We start from the raw sequence: 22,763 nt of genomic DNA, 5'->3' as shown, positions 1-22,763 counted from the left end.
ATGGTTTCAAAAAAACCAGGAAGTGCAGATAAATGCGTCAGAAAGGTAACCAAGGGAGCCGATTGTTGTGTCCACAGCCTGGGACTCCTAGAAATAAGAACATGGACTCAGATGATGTTTTACTAGATGAAGAGGTTTGTCTTGAAGTTACTTCCTGGCTGTCACTATGACCTCTGTATCCAGCAATGATTTGGGCACAGAATCGGATGCTGTGGGGGCACCAGACGGGGGAACTGGTTTTGGTTAGGGCTAAGAGATGGGAGTGGGAGATAAGGAGACCAGTGTGTCTGAAGTGCTGGGACAAGAATGCCGAGAAGAACCTCCCAGACCACCAGGGCCTGTAGGGGCAGAGCTTAGACCCTCATGGACATCTTTTCCTGCACCAGAAGTAACCAGATGTCTCCAACTGCACATCATGAGTCCAGGAGTGTCCCAGGACCTAGGCTATGAAGTGAAGGAGGCGCTCCCATCTTCAGGCTAGAGGGTTGGCTGCACTGAAGTTCTCACAAGGGGGCAGAAGCATAAAGGCCTCAGTCTCCTCTCAACTTTTGTTGGAGAAAGTTGCTCACTCTGAGCTGTCTGTGGTCCTGCAGCCCAGCCTCATCCTTTGCTGCTTTTCCTGTGAGTTCTGGAATCAGACTGGTGGTCTTCCTCCTCCTCCCTCTCCCCCATCTTGCCTAGAGGCATCACCAATCATTTCGGGCTGGTAGATATATTTTACAAGTGGGCAGAATACATTCATGCTGCAGCTGATTAGTTATTTTGGTCAATTTATATTTCGATTCACATTTCAAGATAAACTCTAAGCAGCTTACAGTTCCCAATGACAAAGGAATCAATGCAAACAATACAAGAGCCACATTCAAAACCAAGTGATACTCATCATCATTCCACACTGTAATTAAATAAATCTCATTAAACCATGTATAACTGAGAACCATTAAAAATCATATAGAAAACATCAAGATATATAGCAAGATACATCAAAATGCAATGTAACAGCAATATTGATTTTAATTAGTTTTGAATGTTTTGAACAGCTGTTTTTAAGTGGCTGATTTGTAAACCCACTTTCAGGTTGTTGGGGTTGTGTGGTTTTGTTTTGTTTTTTTGCAATCATGCAGTATATAAATTTTATGAAATTAAAATTTTTTAAAATCCATAAATATTACTCCAAACACCAACTGTGTAATGCAATCACTGCACCCATTCACACTACACAAAACTAGTCTCGGCACACAACCCCCCACTATTCACAACCATTTTGTGTTACAATAGTACTTCTTAGAAGCCTAATTTCAGTGGGAGTGGGACCGTGTTGGCATCTGTGCAGCCACAGTAGGAATGGTATCCTGGGTTCACTTCCACACCTTGATCTCCTTTTTTCACCACTCTTCTAGTTTCTATTTTTACCTTCAGTTGATCATTTGTGAATGTACCGATCCAGCATGGGCCGCATGGTAGCCTGGGTTTAGTTTTCTGGTTGTGTGTCGAGGCTTACCAGAAATTACCTTAAATAACTCACAACTGATAACAGAATTATGGTTTGGTTTTTGGCAAATAATTTAGGGCCACAACTTTATTAAATACACCAATTTTAATCCGAGTGTTGGCTTAGACTTTTGGTTATTCACTCATCCTTCCTTAAGAAGGACTATCCCCATCTGTCCATTTAGGACAGGACTCAATCAGCTGTCCCCTTTGGACAGGACTCACCTCATCTGCCCATTCGGGGCAGGACTCACATCAGCTGTCACCAAGGGACAGGACTCACCACTGTCCGCTTGGACAGTTCCTGCTCCGACTTCCTGAAGGGAAGTCAAGTAAACATACCTGGGGGAGAGGAGGTGGCTGAGCCCAGACATTCCCTCCTCTCTTTTCCCAAGAATGTTCCCCAAGGCTCTTACTCTTATAATTGGGCCCACCATCCCCGCCAATGGTAGGATGGTAAGGACAAGAGCGTAAGCCCCGAGATTCCTTTAACGGAATACTTCTATATGGAGCAAACGGAGGTGAGGGTAGGCATCTGTGTGCCACACCCCTCTACCAACCGATTAACCAACCAAAAGCCTAACCGCCAACCTAACAAGTTGTGACAATTTGCTAGCGCAGTAGGCGAAAACCAAGAGGCAAAGCCAATCAGCCAATTGGAAAAATTCCTACTGACCCCTGAATACAGGCGGCCCCGAAGGCAATAGCAATGTCGTGCTAACTTGCAAGAAAAAAAGGGCGGGTGGGAGGGGATTCAAACGCCAGGCAAAAATGTGACTCTAAAATGGAGGGCGAGGCTTTAAGAGGGGGCCCCCCAACCAATTAGATCCATGGGATTTGCATACGCACGCCCCCATTACTCAGCATGACCTGTGGCCTTACACTGACCAAACCCTGAACTAAATTTCCTAACAGCCCTACCACAATCCGCTTTATATTGTATGATATAAAGCGCTTTTCAGCTGGATTTGGAAGGGTTGCTTGTTGAACAGCAGTGATCGCAAACATCCCAGGGGAAACCAATAAGAAAAGAGGTGGTTCCCTTGCCCTTGGCCCAGCCCTGAAGGGCTGACCCAAAAGGGACAAACCCCTTTGGCGGGCTCTATGTCAGCCACACCTGACACAACTCCCTGCCACCGCCTCCTCCTCTAAAGAAACAAGTAAGGTTTGTGTGTAGAGGGAGAGCTCTCTGCACCCAAGGCCAGAGATGGCTCTGTTGTGCACTAGCAAAAGTCTCAAGACCCTTCTTCTCTGTGGCACATTAATCTGCTCCTATTCTGGTAAGTTGGCCAAGGCTTGCTAAAACCGTAACACATTGGAATATTGATGGGGAGTGGGTGTTGAAGGAGGAAACCAGAAATGTACATTTTCATGCTTTGCAAAGAGGAGAGAGAAGCTTATCAGCTCCATCGCCGCAAGGAGTAACCACAACTTCAGCTACTGTTCTCTGATCGCTTGTAAAACTTTGACAATGGAGCTGTGAAGATGAAGACCTTTGGCGAATCAAACATCTATTGCTGGAGAAAAAGCAAATCAGATGAGGAAAGGCAAATTGAATGGGATGGAAATCAGGGGAGGGCTTTGCTGTAGAGTCAGTTGTCTATCGTAAAGCTACCGTAGTGTTTCTTTAATTATGCAATATATAAAGCTGCACGTCTGATAGTTCCCAACCTTTATATCTAATTGTGGAAAAATAAAGATGACACAGAGGTGTAGAATCTTGTTAGACAGAAACATATTCAATGTGGCTGAGAAGAATATTACTAATCTGTGTTTTTAGTTCATTTTCAAAAACAGAACTATGATTGGGTTTCCTCCTAAGCTTCACGTGTATAGCAATAAAAATATATAATTTGCATAATATTATATAATATTATTGAAATACTTTGACTTTTCCAAAATGGTAGACCCAGCTTTCATTCCTACCCATCCATGACCTCTGACAAAAACAAAAATCTTATCTTGTCCCTATACCATTTCGTTGTCATCTCATAACTTTATTACATTCTCCCCCACTGTAATCCGATTAGCAACTGGAAACAAGGTGAGGAACTGGCCCCTGGTGATATTTTTTAAGAAAATCCTCTTGAATTTGTCTAGGCAAAAGGGGTCCTTTTCCAAAATTCTACTTAGCAATTTTTGCAATCTGGTTCTTAAAATTGAAAGGTTTTCAAATAGCCCCACGACATATAAAATAAAATTCACAATTAAGTAGAACTCTGAGCAGCAAAAATGAAATAAACACCTGCATCAATAAAAGCAGCATTTTTAGTTTTTTCCTGAAATATATTTGAGTATAAACATGGCAGTGAGAGGTGGAGGGAGAACCCTCCTTTGCTAGCAAATGGTGACTAAAGTCACGAGAGGTTGATCCTGCACGTTTTATTTCTACTTCCATGGTTCACAGGGATCAAATTCCTCACATGTACGGTAAATAGCAGGATCTAATCAGATTTGTTTTCCTCTCAAGCACTGAAATTAAGAGCTATCTTCTAGGATGTCATTTGTGAGTTTGATTCGCTTTATTGACTCTCCCTGTTTGTAGCTCACTTTGTTTTCAGAATTGTAGAATTGACATGCTATGTCCTGAGTCCTGACTACAGTGCAGTCTCAATATTAGGAAACCACATGGGAGCTAAATCTTTCTGGATGTAGAGAGAATAATGATTCAGCAGTCATACAGAACTGAGTTGGAGGTCTCATTTGGAAGGTACAACTGGGTCAAAAACATAACAGCATTGCTATAAATGCTCTGCAATTTTTTGCACTGACTTCTGAACCATTTCTGTGCTGTTGAAAGAGTTCTAGCTGACAGTATCAACTCCAAAAGACAAAGTTTTTAATTTAGATAAGTGCTTCTCAAACTTTTGGGGGCCACCACCACTTGGTTCCAAAAATTCATCTACAGTGGCCTCTGTCTTATAAAAAGCATTATTCAGAATAACAATTTGCATAATGTAGAATCATAGAATCATAGAGTTGGAAGAGACCACAAGGGCCATCCAGTCCAACCCCCTGCCAAGCAGGAAACACCATCAAAGCATTCCTGACATATGGCTGTTAAGCCTCTGCTTAAAGACCTCCAAAGAAGGAGACTCCACCACACTCCTTGGCAGCAAATTCCACTGTCGAACAGCTCTTACTGTCAGGAAGTTCTTCCTAATGTTTAGGTGGAATCTTCTTTCTTGTAGTTTGAATCCATTGCTCCGTGTCTGCTTCTCTGGAGCAGCAGAAAACAACCTTTCACCCTCTTCTATATGACATCCTTTTATCTATTTGAACATGGCTATTATATCACCCCTTAACCTTCTCTTCTCCAGGCTAAACATGCCCAGCTCCCTAAGCGGTTCCTCATAAGGCATCGTTTCCAGGTCTTTGACCATTTTGGTTGCCCTCTTCTGGACACGTTCCAGCTTGTCAGTATCCTTCTAGTAGAAAATAATGAAGATAATAACAGTACAACATTCAAAACAGTAACAATTAATTACACCTTTATTCAAAATCCAGTTAAAACTACTTCAGCAATTCAACACTGATTTAGACTCCTAGAACTGTAGAGTTGGGAATAGTTGCTTACAGAACTTCAGAATCTAGCAAAGAGCTTACGTAAATACCAAGATTTACCAAGAATGCAGAAGATTAACGCTTGACTCTGGGCTTCCTGCAGGCATCTATCCAGTAGACATTGGAGTGATTTGCTACCTGTCACAGTGGCCGGAGTGGACTACTTCAGAGTAACGACGCTACGCAGCTCTGCATTTTATTCTTTTATTGGTGCTGCGTATTTACAGTGCTCAAGTCATTGCTATTTACACGGAGCGATGTTGTCAGTCGGTTTCAGAACCTCCTAATGGCTTTTGGCGCGTCTTTCTCCAACACAAAAGCTTTGGCAGACCCATCCTCTTGCCCCTCCTCTTCCTGCGTAATTCTGGAGTTGGAGGGATGGGTCTTCCCCCCTTGCTTGCCCCTTCCTGTCCCACCTGGGACCCTGGCTCCTCTACCTTGCCTGAGCCTCGGACACGACTTCCTGCTTCCCCACTGGAATCGGAACTCTCCCTGCTTTCCCCTTTGCTCGGGGACGGGCTTGAACTCAGGAGGGGAGGGACTTCGCGATATCCCCTGTCCCTCACATCCACCCCCCTCCCAAGCTCTCCTTCACCCCTCCCCAGGCCCCCCCCATGTGTCGGTGACGACTGGAAGCCTAAGAACTCAGTGCTCTCCGAGCCCGTTGGTGTGAATACCTCCCCCCAGTCCTGCGAGCCCCCCCCTTCCGCCTGGGCGGACGGGAATCCCAAAAAGTCCGTGGCGTCAGAGCTGGTGGGGGTAAAAACGTTCTGCCAATCTGCTCCTTCCTCTGACTGGGTGGATCTCGGTGACACCCATACCTCATCCTCTGGTTCCTCAAACTCCGCTTCCCAGCGCCATGGTGAGCTGCTCTCCCGTGCCTCCTCCTCCTCCCCCTCCCTTTCCATGTGCCAGGGCTTGGGTCTGTGGGGAAAGAGGGCGTGAAATTCTTCCACCAAGAATTCCTCCTGTATCTGAGTGGCTGGGACCCATTCATTCTGGGACGGTGGAGCATCCTCCCATGCCATGAGGTACTCCAGTCCCCCCACCCCCCACCTTGAATCCAGGATGGCCGTGGCCTCATTGAGTTGCTCCCTGCCTTCCCTCTCCCCCCCTCCCTCGGGGGTTTGTTCGCTGTCTCGGAGCCTGCTGCTTTCCCTGTACGGCGACAGCAGCGATCTATGAAACACTGGATGCACCCTCATGTCCTCTGGCAGTGCCAGCCTGTATGCCACCGGGTTTACCTGTTGCGTGACCGTGAAGGGGCCCAGCCTTTTGGGTGCCAGCTTTTTGCACCTCCCTCTGGTGGGAAGGCCCTCCGAGGACAACCACACCTTGTCCCCCACCCTGATGACCTCCCCTTGTCGCCTGTGGCGATCTGCCCCCTTTTTGTACGCTTCCTTGGCCCTCTCCAAGTGTTCTCTGAGCTGCTGGTGCACCGTCTCCAGTTCCTCTGCCCAATCCTCAGCCTGTGGGCCCTCCTCCTCCTCCTCCTCCCTCTCCCTCTCTGGGAAAGATCTGAGGTCGCGCCCGTAATTGGCCTTAAAGGGCGACACCCCTGTGGAGACGTGCACTGCATTGTTGTAGGCAAATTCTGCTAGTGGCAAGCGATCCACCCAGTCCGTTTGCCGCTGGCTGACGTAGCATCTCAGGTACTGCTGCAGAATGGCGTTGACCCTCTCCGCTTGTCCGTTGGTCTGCGGGTGTCTAGCCGTCGACAAGCTGACCTCCACCTGCAGGAGGTTCATGAGCCGCCGCCAGAACCTGGAAACAAATTGTCGGCCACGATCCGAAATAACCCTTAAAGGTAATCCATGCAGTCTGAAAATGTGATCAACAAACAGTTTGGCTGTCTCTTCTGCCGAGACTGCCCTGGCACACGGTATAAAGTGACACATTTTGGACATAAGGTCCACCACCACCAACACTGCAGTCTTACCCCTGGACGAAGGCAGATCTGTGATGAAGTCCATGGACACCACTTCCCACGGCCTGTGTGGTGTGGCTAAGGGCTCCAGCAACCCTGGTGGCGCTGCTCTGACCACCTTCGCCCGCTGGCAGGTGGTACAGCCCCTTACATAGTCTCGAACATCTTCCCGCACCCCTGGCCACCAGAAGTGTCTCATGACTAGGTGAGCGGTTTTGTCCCTTCCAAAATGCCCCGCTGTAGGGTTGTCGTGCATCTGCTTGAGGACCGTACGTCGAAGCTGGGTGGTGGGTAGGTACAGCGCACCCTTGTAGAAAAGCAGCCCTCTGCGTTCTGCAAAGTCTTTTGCCTGCTCCCTCCCCCCTCTCAGTTCTCTGAAGATGCGGTTGGCAAATTCATCCGCTGCCGTCAGTGCTGTGAGTTCTGCCTCGCTCACCACAGCTGCTCCGCAGGACCATGCCGACGGGGGGAAAATGTGCCTTGGGGCTGGTGGCGCCTCCTCCTCCATGTACTCTGGCTTGCGGGAGAGGGCATCCGCCCTGACATTCTGCTCCCCCGGGATGTAGTGGATGGAGAAGTTGAAGTTCGAGAAGAACTCTGCCCACCGTATCTGCCGCTGGTTGAGCACCCTGGCAGTTCTCCAGAACTCCAGGTTCTTGTGGTCTGTGCACACCTGGATGGGGTGCTTCGCGCCCACCAGGAAGTGTCGCCAGTGCTGGAACGCAGCGTAGATCGCAAGAAGTTCCCTATCAAACACTGTGTAGTTGCGTTCAGGCTGTGTCAGCTTCCTGGAGAAGAAGGCACAGGGTCTCCACTCCCTGTTGGCGTCCAGTTGCAACAAAATTGCGCCCACAGCTTTTTCAGAAGCATCTGTCTCAATGCGTAGGGGCGCGTCCTGCACCACATGGAACAGGTTTTGGTCTGAGGCGAACACTCTCTTGAGGCTTTCGAACGCTGCTTGCGCCTCTGGTGTCCACTTGAACTTCTGCTTGCCTCTCAGGCAGTCCGTGATGGGAGCCGTAACGCGAGAGAAGTTCTTGATGAACTTCCTGTAGAAGTTAGCGAAGCCTAGTAGGCGTTGGGCATCTTTGCGCGTCCTGGGGCTGTGCCAGTCCAGGATGGCCTGCACCTTGTCCTTGTCCATCGCCAGCCCCTTGTCTGACAGCTTGTAGCCCAGGAAGTCCACCTCTTTGGTGTGAAACTTGCACTTCTCCAGCTTCACATACAGGTGGTGCTCCTTCAGGCGTTGCAACACCTCTCTGACATCTTTCACATGCTGCACTGGGTCATTCGAGTAGATAAGGATGTCATCTAGGAAGACCAAGCATTTCCTGAAGAGGAGGGACCCCAGGACGTGGTGCATGAAGGCCTGGAAGCATGCTGAGCCCCCTTGCAAACCGAAGGGCATCACCAGATATTCAAAAGAGCCCAGAGGCGTGAACATCGTGGTTTTCCATTCATCTCCTTCCCGGATCCTGATCAAGTTGTACGCCCCCCTTAGGTCCAGCTTGGTGAAAATCTTGCCCCTGCGTGCCGCTGTCAGGAGATCATCCACTCTGGGCATGGGGAAAGCCACGGGCTCTGTCACCGAATTCAGCCGTCTAAAGTCCACCACAAGACGGCGCTGTTGCGTGTCTTTCTTGTCCACCCAGAAGACCGGGCTGCCCCCTGCTGCCTTGCTTTCCCTTATGAACCCCCGCTTGAGGTTCTTGTCGATGAAAGCGCGCAGATCCTCCAGCTCCTGGTCTGACATGGCGTACAGCTTGGCTGGGGGTATCGTCGCCCCTGGCACCAGGTTGATCTGGCAGTCAAAAGGCCTGTGCGGGGGTAGGTGGTCGGACTCCGCTTCGCTGAAGACCTCCTGCAGGTCCCAGTACTGCTTGGGTATTGCCTCACCCCCTTTGATATGCATGGTGGCCACCGTGGCTATCGGAGGCCCCTCCCCTGGTTGGTGCTGCATGCAATGTTCCAGACAAAAGTCTGACCCAAACGTGATGCACCTCTGGTGCCAACTGATGGAGGGGTCGTGGCGCGCCAGCCAGCTCATGCCCAAGACGATGGGGGGGTCTGAGATGGTGGTGACGTTGAACGCCAGTGTCTCTGAGTGCCTTCCCACCGTCATTCTCATGGGGGGGGTTTGATGTGTGATGGCCCCTCCCAGCAGCTCCCTGCCGTCAATGGTTGCTACGTGCAGAGGAAAATCCAACTGCAAAAGCTGGATTTGGTGCTCTCCTGCAAAGCTTCTCGAGAAGAAGTTGGCGGACGCCCCACTGTCAATTAAGGCGAGGACCGTCAGGGGATAGCCATTTGGGAGCGTTAGCGTCACTTCTAGAACCACTCCTGCTCTGGGAGGGGTGGGCTGGCTCTGCACCTCTCTGTGCGGGTGGGCGGGCTGGGGCTGTTGTCTGCTGACTGTGCCTGGCTGCTGCCCCTTGTCTCCTGCAGCCAGGCTTTCCCGTTTCCCTGCTGTGGTGCTGCGTCAGTGGGGGAGGGCACCACCGTTCCCGCCTTTCCTTGCCACTCCCTGCGATGTGGGCAGTCTCTGACGAGATGCTGGGGTGAGTTGCAGAGAAAGCAATTCCCGCCCCTTCCCTCCTTGCGTCTTGGCGCCGCTGGGGTTTGAAAAGCCCGCGCGCGCGCGCTATCAATCTGCATGGGCTCCTGGTCCTGGCTGGCTCCAGGCGTGGCCTGAAAGGGTTGTTGAGGGAGTGGCTTCTCCTGCGACCGTGGGAACCAAGCCCGCTTTGCGCGCGTCGCTTGCTTGTCGTTCCACCGGGATTCCTGCCTCACCCCCACCGCCAGAGCTGCTTTGCTCAGCTGATCCATAGTACTGGGCTTTGGACCTCTCGAGAGTTCATCCTTCACCTCCTCGCTCAAACCCAAGTAAAACGCAGCTTGCATGGGAGGCGAATCCAAAACCCACCCCAGTCTGTGCACCAGCATGGTGAATTTCGCCCAATATGCGCGAACTGTCATATTTCCTTGGCGTAAATTATGCAGTTCCTCCTTAGTCTGGTCCAAATGACTATCGGACGAATACATCGTCCTCAAACCTTCTAGAAATTGTTGGACATTTTTCATGCAAGGATTCTTGGTTGCGATTAATGGTCTTAGCCACTCCCTGGCTGCTCCGGTGAGATGTTCCACAATAAACGCTACTCTGTGCTCATCATCGGGGAACTCATTCTGGTGCAGCTCAAGAGCATACACGATCTCAGTCTCAAAGCCCTGAAACTCCTTCGGGTCTCCATTGAACTTGCTTACAAGGGTCCCTGCTCTCCTTCCTGGCAGCACTTGGACTTGGGGAGCCCCTCCCGCCTTGTTTTTCTCTGCATCCAGCTTGTTTTGGAGGTCTACCGCCACCGCCCTTAAATGCTGCTCTTTTTCCTGGAGCTCTCTCACCTGTTCCGCAAGTTGTAGCCGGTCGTCCTGGACCTTCTTAGTCTCCTCTTTAGCTGCCTTCAATTCTCCCTGCGCCTGCAGCGACAGCTGTTGCAGTTCTAGCTGGGCTTGCTCAGCGATCTGCCGCCACTTCTCCGCCTCGGACACGCTCATCCCGGCAACTCCGAAGTAGCCCAAAAATGATTAGGAGGTTGCTGTCACAGTGGCCGGAGTGGACTACTTCAGAGTAACGACGCTACGCAGCTCTGCATTTTATTCTTTTATTGGTGCTGCGTATTTACAGTGCTCAAGTCATTGCTATTTACACGGAGCGATGTTGTCAGTCGGTTTCAGAACCTCCTAATGGCTTTTGGCGCGTCTTTCTCCAACACAAAAGCTTTGGCAGACCCATCCTCTTGCCCCTCCTCTTCCTGCGTAATTCTGGAGTTGGAGGGATGGGTCTTCCCCCCTTGCTTGCCCCTTCCTGTCCCACCTGGGACCCTGGCTCCTCTACCTTGCCTGAGCCTCGGACACGACTTCCTGCTTCCCCACTGGAATCGGAACTCTCCCTGCTTTCCCCTTTGCTCGGGGACGGGCTTGAACTCAGGAGGGGAGGGACTTCGCGATATCCCCTGTCCCTCACACTACCTTTCCCATTCTTTCTCTCTACTCCTTTTTTTTTTAAAAAAAAGGTGCTGAAAGCAACTCATCACAGAATCAGACCCTGCATCAGGTGAGCGGGATCCTGGGACAATCCGTCTTGCTTCCTGCCCATGTCTCATCAGCAGAAGCAATGGCCTTCGTTGAGTGGAACTTTCAGTGGAACGGCATAAGGGAGCAGCTTGCTAAGTTCAGGGATGGTAAGATGGAGCGGCCAGATCCAAACGACAGGTTTGGGCAGAGGGTAGAAATGGCCAATGAATCCACACTGAGGATCAAAGATCTGGAGATGGAGGACAGTGGAATATATGGAGTTCGTGTGCATTTCGTCAGAGGAGTGTTTCAACATCATAAACTCTGCCTCACGGTATATGGTAGGTAATTATTATGGCATCCTCATCTGTTTGTTGTGGAATTGGCCATAGCAAAGGACCCAGCAGTGCTGGTTCTACCAAGTTACTGGCATTCATGGGGAAAGGGAGCACAGAGGATGTGTGTTTTTCATATGTTTTTCAACAGAGCCTGTCCCAGAGCCAAAGATTATCCCCCAAGATGTCTCTATGGCTCCAGATGGTTGCAATGTGACCCTGCAGTGTCAGGTGCCTGCAAAGAGGGGATTTGATGTATCCTGGAAAAGAGGGGACCCCCTCAGGGACTTAGAAGATGGCTCAGACAGGTACCACCTCGCAGAGAACGGCAGGGATCTCCACCTGTTCTGGAAGCTCAGCTCTTCAGAGTCCAACTTCACCTGCCTGGTCACCAATCCAGCCGAACAGAAGAGCGACTCCGTCAGCATACTGCACATCTGCCAAACTCACAGTGAGCAATTCCCCATGTATTTTATCCAGTTGAAACAAAACAGAGATTTCTAAGCAGAGTACATACAATAATATAAAATAATTATTAATAATGCACAGATAAAATAAGCATTAGGGGGGGAACTATTCAAAGTATACACAGCTAAATATGTGGCTGGGCACATTTACAGAAATTTTAAAAAAGGTTTTAGCGGGCATCCAAGACAGCAAGCACTGTGACACTGTTTTTCTTCTTCTTTACAATCAAGCAGTATATATTTTATGAAATAAGTTTAACGATGGCTTGTTGGTTTGTTGCGTTTATGCCCCACCTTTTTCTCCAAGGAGCTCAAGGTGGCGTCTATTGTTCTCTCCTTCCTTATTTAACCCCCACAACCCTGGGAAGTAGGTTAGGCTAAGAGGCAGTGGCAGGCGCCCAGTCACCCATTGAGTCCCCCCCCCCTTTTGTAAGCAACTTTGAGGTTTCATAAAGGCAGGTATTTTTAACCATGTTTATCCTGGGAAAGGGCACAGAGTCAGTTGCTGTCAACAAGCTCTTAATGGACAACTGTGTCTCCATGCAGGTAGATCATCCACCTCCGATCCTCCGCTCTGGCTTGTTGTCGTTGTGCCTCTCCTCGTGATGGTGGCAGGTTTGGGGTTCTGGCTATGGAAGAAAAGCAGGATGGCTCTATCTGAGAGAGGTAGGGAATACCTCCCTTTCTCTGCCCCCAGCCAGCCAAGATAGCCACAGACACCTTTTCCCTTCCTTTGGTTCTCCTGCAAGGCAGGCCTTTTCAGTGCAACCAAATAAATTTGCCTGATGTCTCACCCCTGCAGCTGTGGCCTCTGTGAGAGGAGAGGAGGGGTATGTCAGTCCTGGGCTTCACTACGCAGAATTCACAAAAGGATGGATCCCTTCAGAAGGGGGTGAGAGCCAGGTGAGAGTGAGAGGGTCTTGTATGGTGGGACTAAAACAGAGACACTTAGCACTTGGGGAGCTTTTAAGCTTGGAGAAAGGGCGAGCAAGGGGGGCCATGAAAGAAGTGTTTAGAGAGTGAGGATAGGGACAAATCTGCCCTCAAAACAATAGACCAGGGTCCCCAAACTAAGGCCCGGGGGCCGGATGCAGCCCAATCACCTTCTAAATCCGGCCCACGGACGGTCCGGGAATCAGCATGTTTTTACATGAGTAGAATGTGTCCTTTTATTTAAAATGCATCTCTGGGTTATTTGTGGGGCCTGCCTGGTGTTTTTACATGAGTACAAGTGTCATTTTATTTAAATCGCATCTCTGGGTTATTTGTGGGGCATCAGAATTCATTCATATTTTTTTCAAAATATAGTCCGGCCCCTCACAAGGTCTGAGGGACAGTGGACCGGCCCCCTGCTGAAAAAGTTTGCTGACCCCTGACCTTGAGGGAAATGAAGGTTGATTTTAGGAGATTCAGGACAGGCAAAACACAAGACTTATTCAGAGCAGATTTAAACTATGGGACTCACCCTGGCAAAATCCAGTGATATGGCCACAAGCATGGGTGGCTTTAAAAGAGGATTAGACAAATTCCGTGGAAACGGAAGATAAGGATATTGATACCTAGTAGCCACAATAGCCAGATTTATCTTCTCATCCTGGGAGCTTACGATAAAGGGCAGGGAAAAATCTTATGAATGAATGAAGGGGGGGGGGATTGCTACCTTTTGCCTGATCCCCACTCCTATTTTACACACACACAGCTATGGTAGTTTCCCCTTGCTGAAGAGTGGGTCTCACCTTCCCTACTAGCTCTTCCATGTAAACACACAAAAGATACCCCATCTATCAGGATGTTACATTTTTCCTTTTCATTTCAGGAAGTCAATAATCTCTCTGCAACCCCAGATCAGAATCCTGAAACAAATTCTCCAATTATCTACACCCAGATCCAAATGGATTACTGAAACTTGGTCAAGCTTCAACTGTAGGGAGAAAAGGTTGCCTGGGCCTTCTTCCCTTGGAACAGAGAGCTTTTGTGGGGTAGATCTGAATGGAGAGCTGGCAGTCTAGCGGGCAAAAGGTAGACTGGGATCTACTGGTGGATCTCTGGGTGAACAGCAATGGATCGAAAAGGATTTCTCTGACTCCCAGTTGTGTGACGACAACAACTAAAAAGACCCAGTGGACAGCCTGATGGAGTAGAGGCCCACAGAGATCAGGATTTCTATAGCTTCTCAGCAAGAGCATTGGGCGACCACTGTCACTCAACCTGACCTACCTCACAGTACTGTTGCAAGAAGAGATGTTGTTGGCATCCATCTGTCTTGAGAGACAATGGAGTGCATCTCCGGGGGTGGGGGTGGGGGTTCAAATCGCTGTGTTAGCAGCACTGAAGAGACTTCTCTGGGCTGCAAGCCTGGGCAATGCGTATGGAGGTCCATAACAATAAACTCCTTAAAACTATAGTACCAGGAAAAAAGGTTGAGGGAACATAGTTGTTATGGATCCCTCCTTTCTTATAAATGTTAAAATAAACCTTTCCAATGCCTCAGTTTGCCTTGTCTGCTTCTTAAGAAAATACAAATATAGAGACATTAGCACAGGTCTGACTTTGTATAAGGCAGCTTTCTGAGTTATGGAGAAAATGCAAAAGAGGGCAGACTTGGATCTTATCCACACTTCTCCTTAAGATGGATTGTGAACCCCTTGCATTCCACCCTCATCCATGCAGTCTTCTCCTCCAACTCCTGCTGCTTCCCTTTGCTTTCTTCTCCCTAAGCCAGAGATCCCCTATGCTTTAGAAATCTGAGTAGGGGAGCTGCATTGATTGCATGGGGCATGTGCAGATTTAGGGATGAGAAAGTCTGGGGCAGCAGGAGTGGAAGGAGAAGGATTAGAAGATGCATGAGGGGTTCGTAATCCACACGGAGCCAAGGTATGGATGGGCCCTGAGAGATGGGTGTTGAGGTCGTTGACTGTTTCCTGTGGCCATAAGTCCACCCTTGTCTTTCTCCTCCCACTTCTGAGATACAGAAGATATTAGCCGTTGTTCTAGGTGTGTTATAAATATCAGCCTGTGAGAACAAACTCTCTTCCTGCAGTTTAAATGTCAGAGAGCCTAGGTGCAAAACAGCAGGCCAGCAAATACTGGTGAAGGTTGCATCTATTTCTGGAGTTTATCTGACCACATCTTCTCGCCTCTGACACGTCTCTTGTGCTGTGTGGGTGCAGTTTGGTTGTGGTGCACCTTCTGGGATGTCCACTTCAGTCATTATTCGGGGGGGGGGATGGGACTGAACTGATTTCCCCCCTTCCCTCCCTTCCTGACCATGTTTGGTTATACTCAGACATCATTTTATACATTTCCCTAATGAGGAGGCATACTGAGACTTATTCATCAGGGTCTATTACTGTTCTCCTTTTTTAGAGGTTCTCCCTTTTTAAAAAAAATGAAGAAGAAATATGGTTTTGCTAGATGCATTTTCTTATACATATTTCCATATACAGTGTTTCTCCTAAAATAAGATGGTCCTCAAAAATAAGCCATGTCAGGCTTTTCATTAGTAGAATAAATATAAGACATCCCCCGAAAATAAGCCGGGGGTGGGAGCCGCTTCGGGGAGCGCAGCACAACGCGAAGAGCCTGGTGAGAGGCAGCTGCGGCTGCAGGTGAAGCCCAGGATCTGCGTGGGCAACTGGGGACGAGCGCCCTGAGCGCTGCGGCGGTAGCGAAGAGGCGCCCGATCAGCTGAGAAGCGGGCTGATTGGGCACCTCTTCACTACCGCCGCAGCGCTCAGGGCGTTCACCCCCAGTCGCCCACGCAGATCCCGGGCTTCACCTGCAGCCGCAGCTGCCTCTCACCAGGCTCTTCACGCTGCGCTGTGCTCCCCGAAGCGGCTCCCATGCAGCCGCCTTTTGCCACGGGGACTGTTGAGCCGCTTGGACTTGGATCGGATTTCACAGCGTGAGTAGGCGCCGGGCGGGGCATGAGTGTAGCTTTCGCGCATTTTCCAGCCCAAGTGCCGGCGGGGATCATTAGCTGCGAATGGACAATCACTGCCTGCCTCCTGGCGCCCTATCAGTCAGCCCCGTGTGCTGCGTGCGAGAGCTGAGGGCTGTTGCCTGCCGGCGGCGCGAGACCTTAGGGGAAAAGAACAGACAGCTCGGCTTGCTGTGCACAAAGTGAGGGCGGCGGGTGGGAAGGGGAGAGATGTGTGGGGAGAACCCTTTCGCTGTTTGGAGCAAGAGGGGATGTATGGAGGTGTACTGCGGAAGAGGCAGCTGCTGTCGCCGCCTTTCCATACTCCTTTCTGTGCAAAGGGAGAGCGGGTTTCTTACAGCCGCCGCGTTTCTTTGGGCATTGCTTACGAGCGCCGAGAAAGAGCCCTGTGTCATCCTCAGCAGAGCAGAACAGACAGTGCTGGCTAAGAGAAAAATGACTCGCGGTGCCCTTGTTGCGCCCAAAGTTATTGCTCTTGTGAGCCACGAACGTGTCTGGTGCCGGAGCGGTATAAATAGCTGGAGTGGGAGAGGGAGAGGGCAGTGCGGACCCCTCTGGAGTGAGGAGGATGGCGCTGGGTGGGGGGCAGCAGAGAGAGGAGGCTCAACCTCGAAAAGGTAGCCCAGAGGAGGAGGAGGAAGTGGGGCGGGGGAGAAAGTTCTGGACGCCGAGCGCGCTTTCCTGACTGCAGTGAAGCCTGCTTTGATTGTCATCGTGAGTTTGGCAAAGCCGAGCTGCTGCCCCGCTGGGCTCCTCGCACTGCGCCGCTGCCGCCTGCTGAAGTTTCCTGGTCCACAGAGGGGTGGGGTGGCGAGCAGGGAGACCTGGCTTAAAATGGGGGGTGCTCTGGTGCTCTTGTGCGTGCGTGCGCGCGAGGGAGAAGTCCCCTTTTCCTTACCCAGATGCAGCAGCAGGAGGTTACCCCCGCGAGGTGGGCAGTCTGTGCTCTGTACACACACACCCCGTTTCGCCTCGCTCCGTCTCTCCCCCCTCCGCAAAGACAGCAAAAAAAAAAAGACATCCCCTGAAAATAAGCCGTGGTGTGTTTTTTGGGAGGAAAAATAAATATAAGGTCTTCTTTTACAAGGTCTTCATTTCAGCCACAAACCTTTAAAAATCCTCAATGAATATAGCAGCTCTGAGAGCAAAAACTCAGGGTGACAAAAGGAAGAAAAACTGGCACATCTTCAGTAGATCAAATGGAAGCTGTGACGAATTTGAAACTGTTCTGTTATATTTTTCTTTCACAACCGACCTATCAAAGGGTTAACACAGACTCCTGGTTAACTGACAGCAACATTCCATGGGAGGCGTGGCCTGCTGAGGGTTGAAATAGAAAGGGCAGCCTTTATGTCAGTTGAGAGGGATTTGAGGTGGGAGGTTGTGAGGAGGGTGGATTAGAGTAGATGTGGTATTCGTTAGGTTATCTGATATTTGCTTATTAGGAGCAATACCACTGAAACTAAGTTTGTACTAATAAAACCCGAAAGCAACCATCAAGAAATAATAGAATAAATGTGCATAGTTGAAGTGTTATACAAACCATCGCCTGTGATATTTTTTTTTCCAGCAAAGGTATCCTGAAACTCATTTGGTGGGAATACTCTTTTTAAAGACAAAACAGCCTTCAGGACTAGAAGGGTTAATTTGTGTCTGAGAGGGCACCAGGGGACAGGAAGGGGACAAGTTCTGGGTTGTGACAAAGTTACCTCAGGAAGGAGGAAAGCTTTTCAGTAGGGGAGTTTCTAGTGGAGTGAAGCCCTTATCTGTGTACACAAGGAACTGTCTCAGTTATAGCCCTGGGTTCATTAAGGTACCTGGCCACGTACGTACTGGAAATAATACTCTCAAATTATTCTAAAACCCCAAGAGTTATAGGGGGTGTTGTAAGACTAAAGGGAAGCGTGGAATGTTTTTATTTTACCTCATAAACCCCTGTTAGTACTTCTTTTAATTTGAGAGGTTTGAAGAAGTAAAGGCGAAAGACAAGAGGCCGATCGTCGCAGAGCCATCTCAACACAGGTAGCCAGTTGAGGTACTTTCAATTTGTTTCAGTTTTTCTTAACTTTTGTATGTTTCAAAGTAGCTTTGTAATTTTTTCTTGATTTTATTGTTTTCTCTTTTTGCAAACTTCTTTGAGGGTTTCCCCCCTCTAACAAGCAGCGTATAAATTTTATTTTATTTACGAAGTAAATAAAAAATAAATATATACATGCTGTGACCTTCTAAACTGCAGGATGGCTTCCAAACCCTTGAATTACTGTTTTACCTACCAACCTCTCAGATATAGAAAATGTAGCATCAGAGACGCTAGGCATGGCAATTTACAGTACTGGGCTGTTTTCATTCTAATGGTTTGCGACTATTTCCCTCCATTAATTTTCTCTCTTTTGCCCACCAGGCAGCTAAGTTGCAAAAATTCCCCTCAAAGGGCATTTCATCTCCCTCCCAGAGATCTTCATCAGCTTCAGTTCCTCTTCTTTCTTCCAAATACATTCACAGAGATGGTAATTGTGATCTGCACCAGAAGTCCCAGAAGAATGACGATAACTCTCCGGCTCTCCCAAGACAGGGGGACGTTTTTCCCCTATAGATAAAAGAGGAGGGAATGGAGGGGGAGGGACAGCCACCAGCAAAATCTGGAGAGCTCCCAATCTTGATGAATTCCCAATTGCAGCCAAAAAAGATAAGCTATGAACATTGGAGGCAGATGATGGAGAGTGTGGCATTGAGATGTTGGGGGACAGCCTGCCCTGTGCCCCCTCATGAAGCCTGCTGCCCACAGGAAACCACCTTCCCATCACAGGCCCCCCAAAATAAGTTTGAGCTGCCAGCCCAATGTGAGGGAGGGACAGGGCACCACCTTCTTGTCAGGCGGCAACATGTGGTGGTCCAGCCCTGGTGGGTTTTGGCCTCTAGCACCCTCCCTCCAGGGTCCTGAGATGAAGAATGTGCATTCCAGGTTGTGCTCATGGACCTAGCTAGGCTCTGATGCAGAAACATAGAATTGCAGAGTTGGAAGGGACCCTGAGGATCATCTAGTCCAACCCCCTCCAGTGCAGGAATACGCAGCTGTCCCATACCGGGGGGGGGGGGGGTCCAATCTGCAACCTTGCCATTATCAGCACCATGCTCTAACCAACTGAGCTATCCAGCTGATCTTACAACCTTCTGGATTCCAGTTGCTGGAAACCGCAGGAGATTGCTCTTGTGCTCAGATCCTGCTTGCTGGTTTCCTATAGGAACAGGATGCTGGATTAGATGGGCCATTGTCCTGATCCAACAGGCTCTTCTCGTGTTCCTATGCTCTTATCCTTTTATTGTCGAGCCCTAGTGGATTTTTAAAACTCACAGTCATGTGAATGTTCAGAGAGGGAGATCTGTTTTTATGCTGGGAGCACTTTGTGCTTGCTCTCCCCCCCCCTTGCCCATTACATACCCCAGAAAATATTTGATTCCATTAACTCAGTGTTCTTCTTTTTAAAACATCTTTGAATAATGTTCTAAGGCAACTCATGCTCAGTTTGGCAGGTGCTGAGCAAGTTGAAGGAGTTGCTCTGTTGATTGGCTGGATTGGTGACCAGGCAGGTGAAGTTGGGCTGTGATGAGTTGGGCAGCCAGGACAAGTGGAGATCGCTGTTGTTGTCAGAAAGATGGTACCAGCCCATGTCATCTTCTAAACCTGGGGAGGGGGGGGCATTCCCTCTTTTCCAGAAGATGTCAAATTCTCATTTTCCAGACACCACATACTGTAGGGTCATGTTGCAGCCCTCAGGAGTTTCAGACACATCTCGGGGTAGAATTGTTGACTCTGGAACTGGCTCTGTTGAAAATGGAGGAGGAATGCAGGTCATCTGTGCCCTCCACAAGTGTCAGGCCAGTAAAAATGCTCTCAAGGGGGAAAAGGCTAGATCCTATTTTATTCTCTGTTTCACAACTAGTAGACCCAAACAGTGAAAATTTTACTTACGATATACATAAAAGAGGGAGGTGTGTTCTTGAAACACTTTTGTAACAAATCTCACATGAACTTTATATGTTCCACTGTCCTCTGTCTCCAAAACTTTGATCTGCAGAGCAGTCTTGCTGGCTACTTTCAGCCTCTGCCCAAATCTGTCTGTCGGATTAGACCCCTCCAGTTTTTCATCCCTGAATTCAGTAAGCCAAAATGCCAAACCAGCTTTTGACTGGAAATCCCATTTGATTCTTTCCACGGCTTCTACTAAGGGAATGTTTATAGCAGGGGTCAGCAAGGTTTACCCCCTCCCCTGGGCTGGTTCACTCCAGCAGAGATCCCTCCATAGGTCGGATCATGCACGCACATGAGTGCGGCGACCGCGATTTCCTGTGTCTGTGCAGACACGATTTCCGGTGGCTGAACATGCACAGACATGATTTCTGGCACCACGGAAGCGAATCCCCGCTCGTGCTGGTTTAGTGCAGTGCATGGGGACTCACTGAGTGGGCAGCTCGGTTCGGGGGCAGCTCGTGGGCTGGTTAAATGACCCCCGTGAGCCGCTTGTGGCCCATGGGCCTTAGGTTGCCTAGCCCTGGTTTACAGCAAGCAGGACTGATCCTCTCAGGATCCCATCTACCTGATGCAAGTAAGGATTCTGCACTGCATTACTTGGAGAGCCTATTTATAAAAGAGAAAGGAGAGAGGGAAGATTTATGTCCCACTAAAAAATGGCAAAGGCACAATGTCCACGATGCTTGAAGCTTCCTCCTTGCAAAGGAGGTTGCAGGTTTTGCAAGGTTCCACCTGCATCCAGTCAATGCTTTTGCATTTGGCAAAATATCCACCATCCATTCAAATAGTCAATGCTGCTGGTAACCCTTACAATCTGGGATCCACATTTTGTCTACACCGGGGAGCATCACCCACACACTACAAAGGAATCAGTCTAGAGGACACATGGAAGGAGGACCCTGGGCTGGCTTCAGGTGTCCTGCCAGATTCCTTCCTTACCTGTGGTTTGGACAGTCAAAAGAGTTAGCCAAGTGCTTTTTGACTCCATCCTCCTTGCCACTGCCCTTTGTCAGATAAGATGGGCTTCAATTTGCAGGGCTCCACTTTGCTTGGTTCAGCCCCTCCTGCTTTGACCACAGCCCCCCAACCAAAACAGTTTCCTTTGTTTGGCCCACCAGCTTCACTCTTACATCTCACTTCCCTTCCAGGCCAGAGTGCCATAAAAAAATTTTTTTTACCTCCAACAGGCATTATTTTCTGCACCAGCCCCATGTCACTGAAGGTGGGTGTTCTGTTGAAAGCCCCAAGAAGCCAGGCCCACAGCCAGTCACTGTAGATTGGTCAGAATGAGATAGACCCCTAGGGTCTGACGTGGTATAAGGTAGCTTTCAAGTCTGTCAGCTCTGTCAGCATGGAAAACCCAGTCACAACATCCCTGCCAGGTGGGCCATCCAACCCCAACTTCAGAATGTCCTATGAAGAGTCCACCCCTTTGCAAGGCAAGCTGCGTATGTAGGAGGCCAAGGCATATTTTGCAGTAAAGGTAAAGGGACCCCTGACCATTAGGTCCAGTCGTGACTGACTCTGGGGTTGCGCGCTCATCTCGCATTATTGGCTGAGGGAGCCAGTGTACAGCTTCCGGGTCATGTGGCCAGCATGACTAAGTTGCTTCTGGCGAACCAGAGCAGTGCACGGAAACACTATTTACCTTCCCGCTGCAGCGGTACCTATTTATCTACTTGCACTTTGACGTGCTTTCGAACTGCTAGGTGGGCAGGAGCTGGGACCAAACATTGGGAACTCACCCCGTCACGGGGATTCAAACCGCCAACCTTCTGATCGGCAAGCCCTAGGCTCTGTGGTTTAACCCACAGCGCCACCTGCGTCCCATTATATTTTGCAGTACGCACACCCAAAATAATGGCAAGTTATCTCAGTTGGTTAGAACATGATGCTAACCATGCGTTTGATTCCCATATGGGCCTAGGACTGTAGCTCAGTAGCAGAGTATCTGTCTTGCAACCAGAAGGTCCTGGGTTCAATCTCCGGCTTCTTCAGGTAGGGTTGGGAGAGACTCCTGCCTAAAATCCCAGAGAGTTGCTGGTGGTCAGTGTTAGACATTACTAAGCTAGATGGACCAATACTGTAGTCTGATTTGGCATAAGGCAGCTTCTTGTTTTCCTAAGTTCCTAATTTTTTTGGTACCTATGATGTCATATCATCAACAACAACAACAACAACAATGATACATTTATTTATACCCTGCCCATCTGACTGGGTTTCTCCAGCCACTCTGGGCAGCTCCCAACAGAATATTAAAAGCATGATAAAACATCAAACATTAAAAAAATTCCCTAAACAGGGCTGCCTTCAGATGTCTTCTAAAAGTCAGGTAGTTTTTTATTTCCTTGACATCTGATGGGAGGGTGTTCCACAGGGCGAGCGCCACTACCAAGAAGGCCCTCTGCCTGGTTCCCTGTAACCTCACTTCTCGCAGTGAGGGAACCGCCAGAAGGCCCTCAGCACTGGACCTCAGTGTCTGGGCTGAATGATGGGGGTGGAGATGCTCCTTCAGGTCTACTGGGCCGAGAGCATCTAGGGCTTTCAAGGTCAGCACCAATACTTTGAATTGTGCTTGGAAACATACTAGAAACATCTCACATGTAGATGTGTGTTGCATAAGCAGGATAACTTTGATCAAAGGAAAGGATTGTTGGGCTTGAAGGGGAAAGTCTCCTGATCATAGAGATATAGGATATGGGGCAGCCCAAAATTATTTTGGGGTTCAGGCACGTATGAACATTCCTTTGGGTTCAGGGACTGGGAATTTTCCTGCTTCTTTTCTGTGAACTCCCCCCCCCCCCAAGCATCTGGCTTTTTGTTGCTGCTAAACCAACACCTCCACATCCTGCCCATGTGGACTGCACTCTCCTCCTCTAAGAAATTTAGTTTCACGGGTTCCGGTTTCCGCCTGCAGGAATGGCGGACCTGTTTT

The 22,763-nt window shown here is 49.3% G+C and overlaps 2 protein-coding genes across 2 annotated transcripts in view; one reads left to right on the top strand and one right to left on the bottom strand.

The window, feature by feature from the left end:
* The window catches only part of LOC132591294 (uncharacterized), a 60,994-nt gene extending 59,524 nt beyond the window's left edge, over positions 1–1,470 (bottom strand). The window contains exon 1 of the mRNA XM_060269327.1: positions 1,414–1,470. The gene's annotated coding sequence lies outside the window, so the exon portion shown is untranslated. The remainder of the gene's footprint in view (positions 1–1,413) is intronic.
* Positions 1–14,501, top strand: part of LOC118078009 (hemicentin-1) — a 39,468-nt gene extending 24,967 nt beyond the window's left edge. Inside the window, exons 4-8 of the mRNA XM_060269326.1 lie at positions 11,056–11,397; positions 11,543–11,842; positions 12,405–12,524; positions 12,661–12,761; positions 13,675–14,501. Coding sequence (XP_060125309.1) covers positions 11,056–11,397; positions 11,543–11,842; positions 12,405–12,524; positions 12,661–12,761; positions 13,675–13,761 — 950 coding nt within the window. The 3' untranslated portion in view covers positions 13,762–14,501. The remainder of the gene's footprint in view (positions 1–11,055; positions 11,398–11,542; positions 11,843–12,404; positions 12,525–12,660; positions 12,762–13,674) is intronic.
* Positions 14,502–22,763: the final 8,262 nt, after the last annotated feature.

This window comes from Zootoca vivipara, chromosome 17, assembly GCF_963506605.1.
Source record: "Zootoca vivipara chromosome 17, rZooViv1.1, whole genome shotgun sequence".
Classification (NCBI taxonomy): domain Eukaryota; kingdom Metazoa; phylum Chordata; class Lepidosauria; order Squamata; family Lacertidae; genus Zootoca; species Zootoca vivipara.
This window is presented reverse-complemented; position numbering and strand designations above follow the sequence as displayed.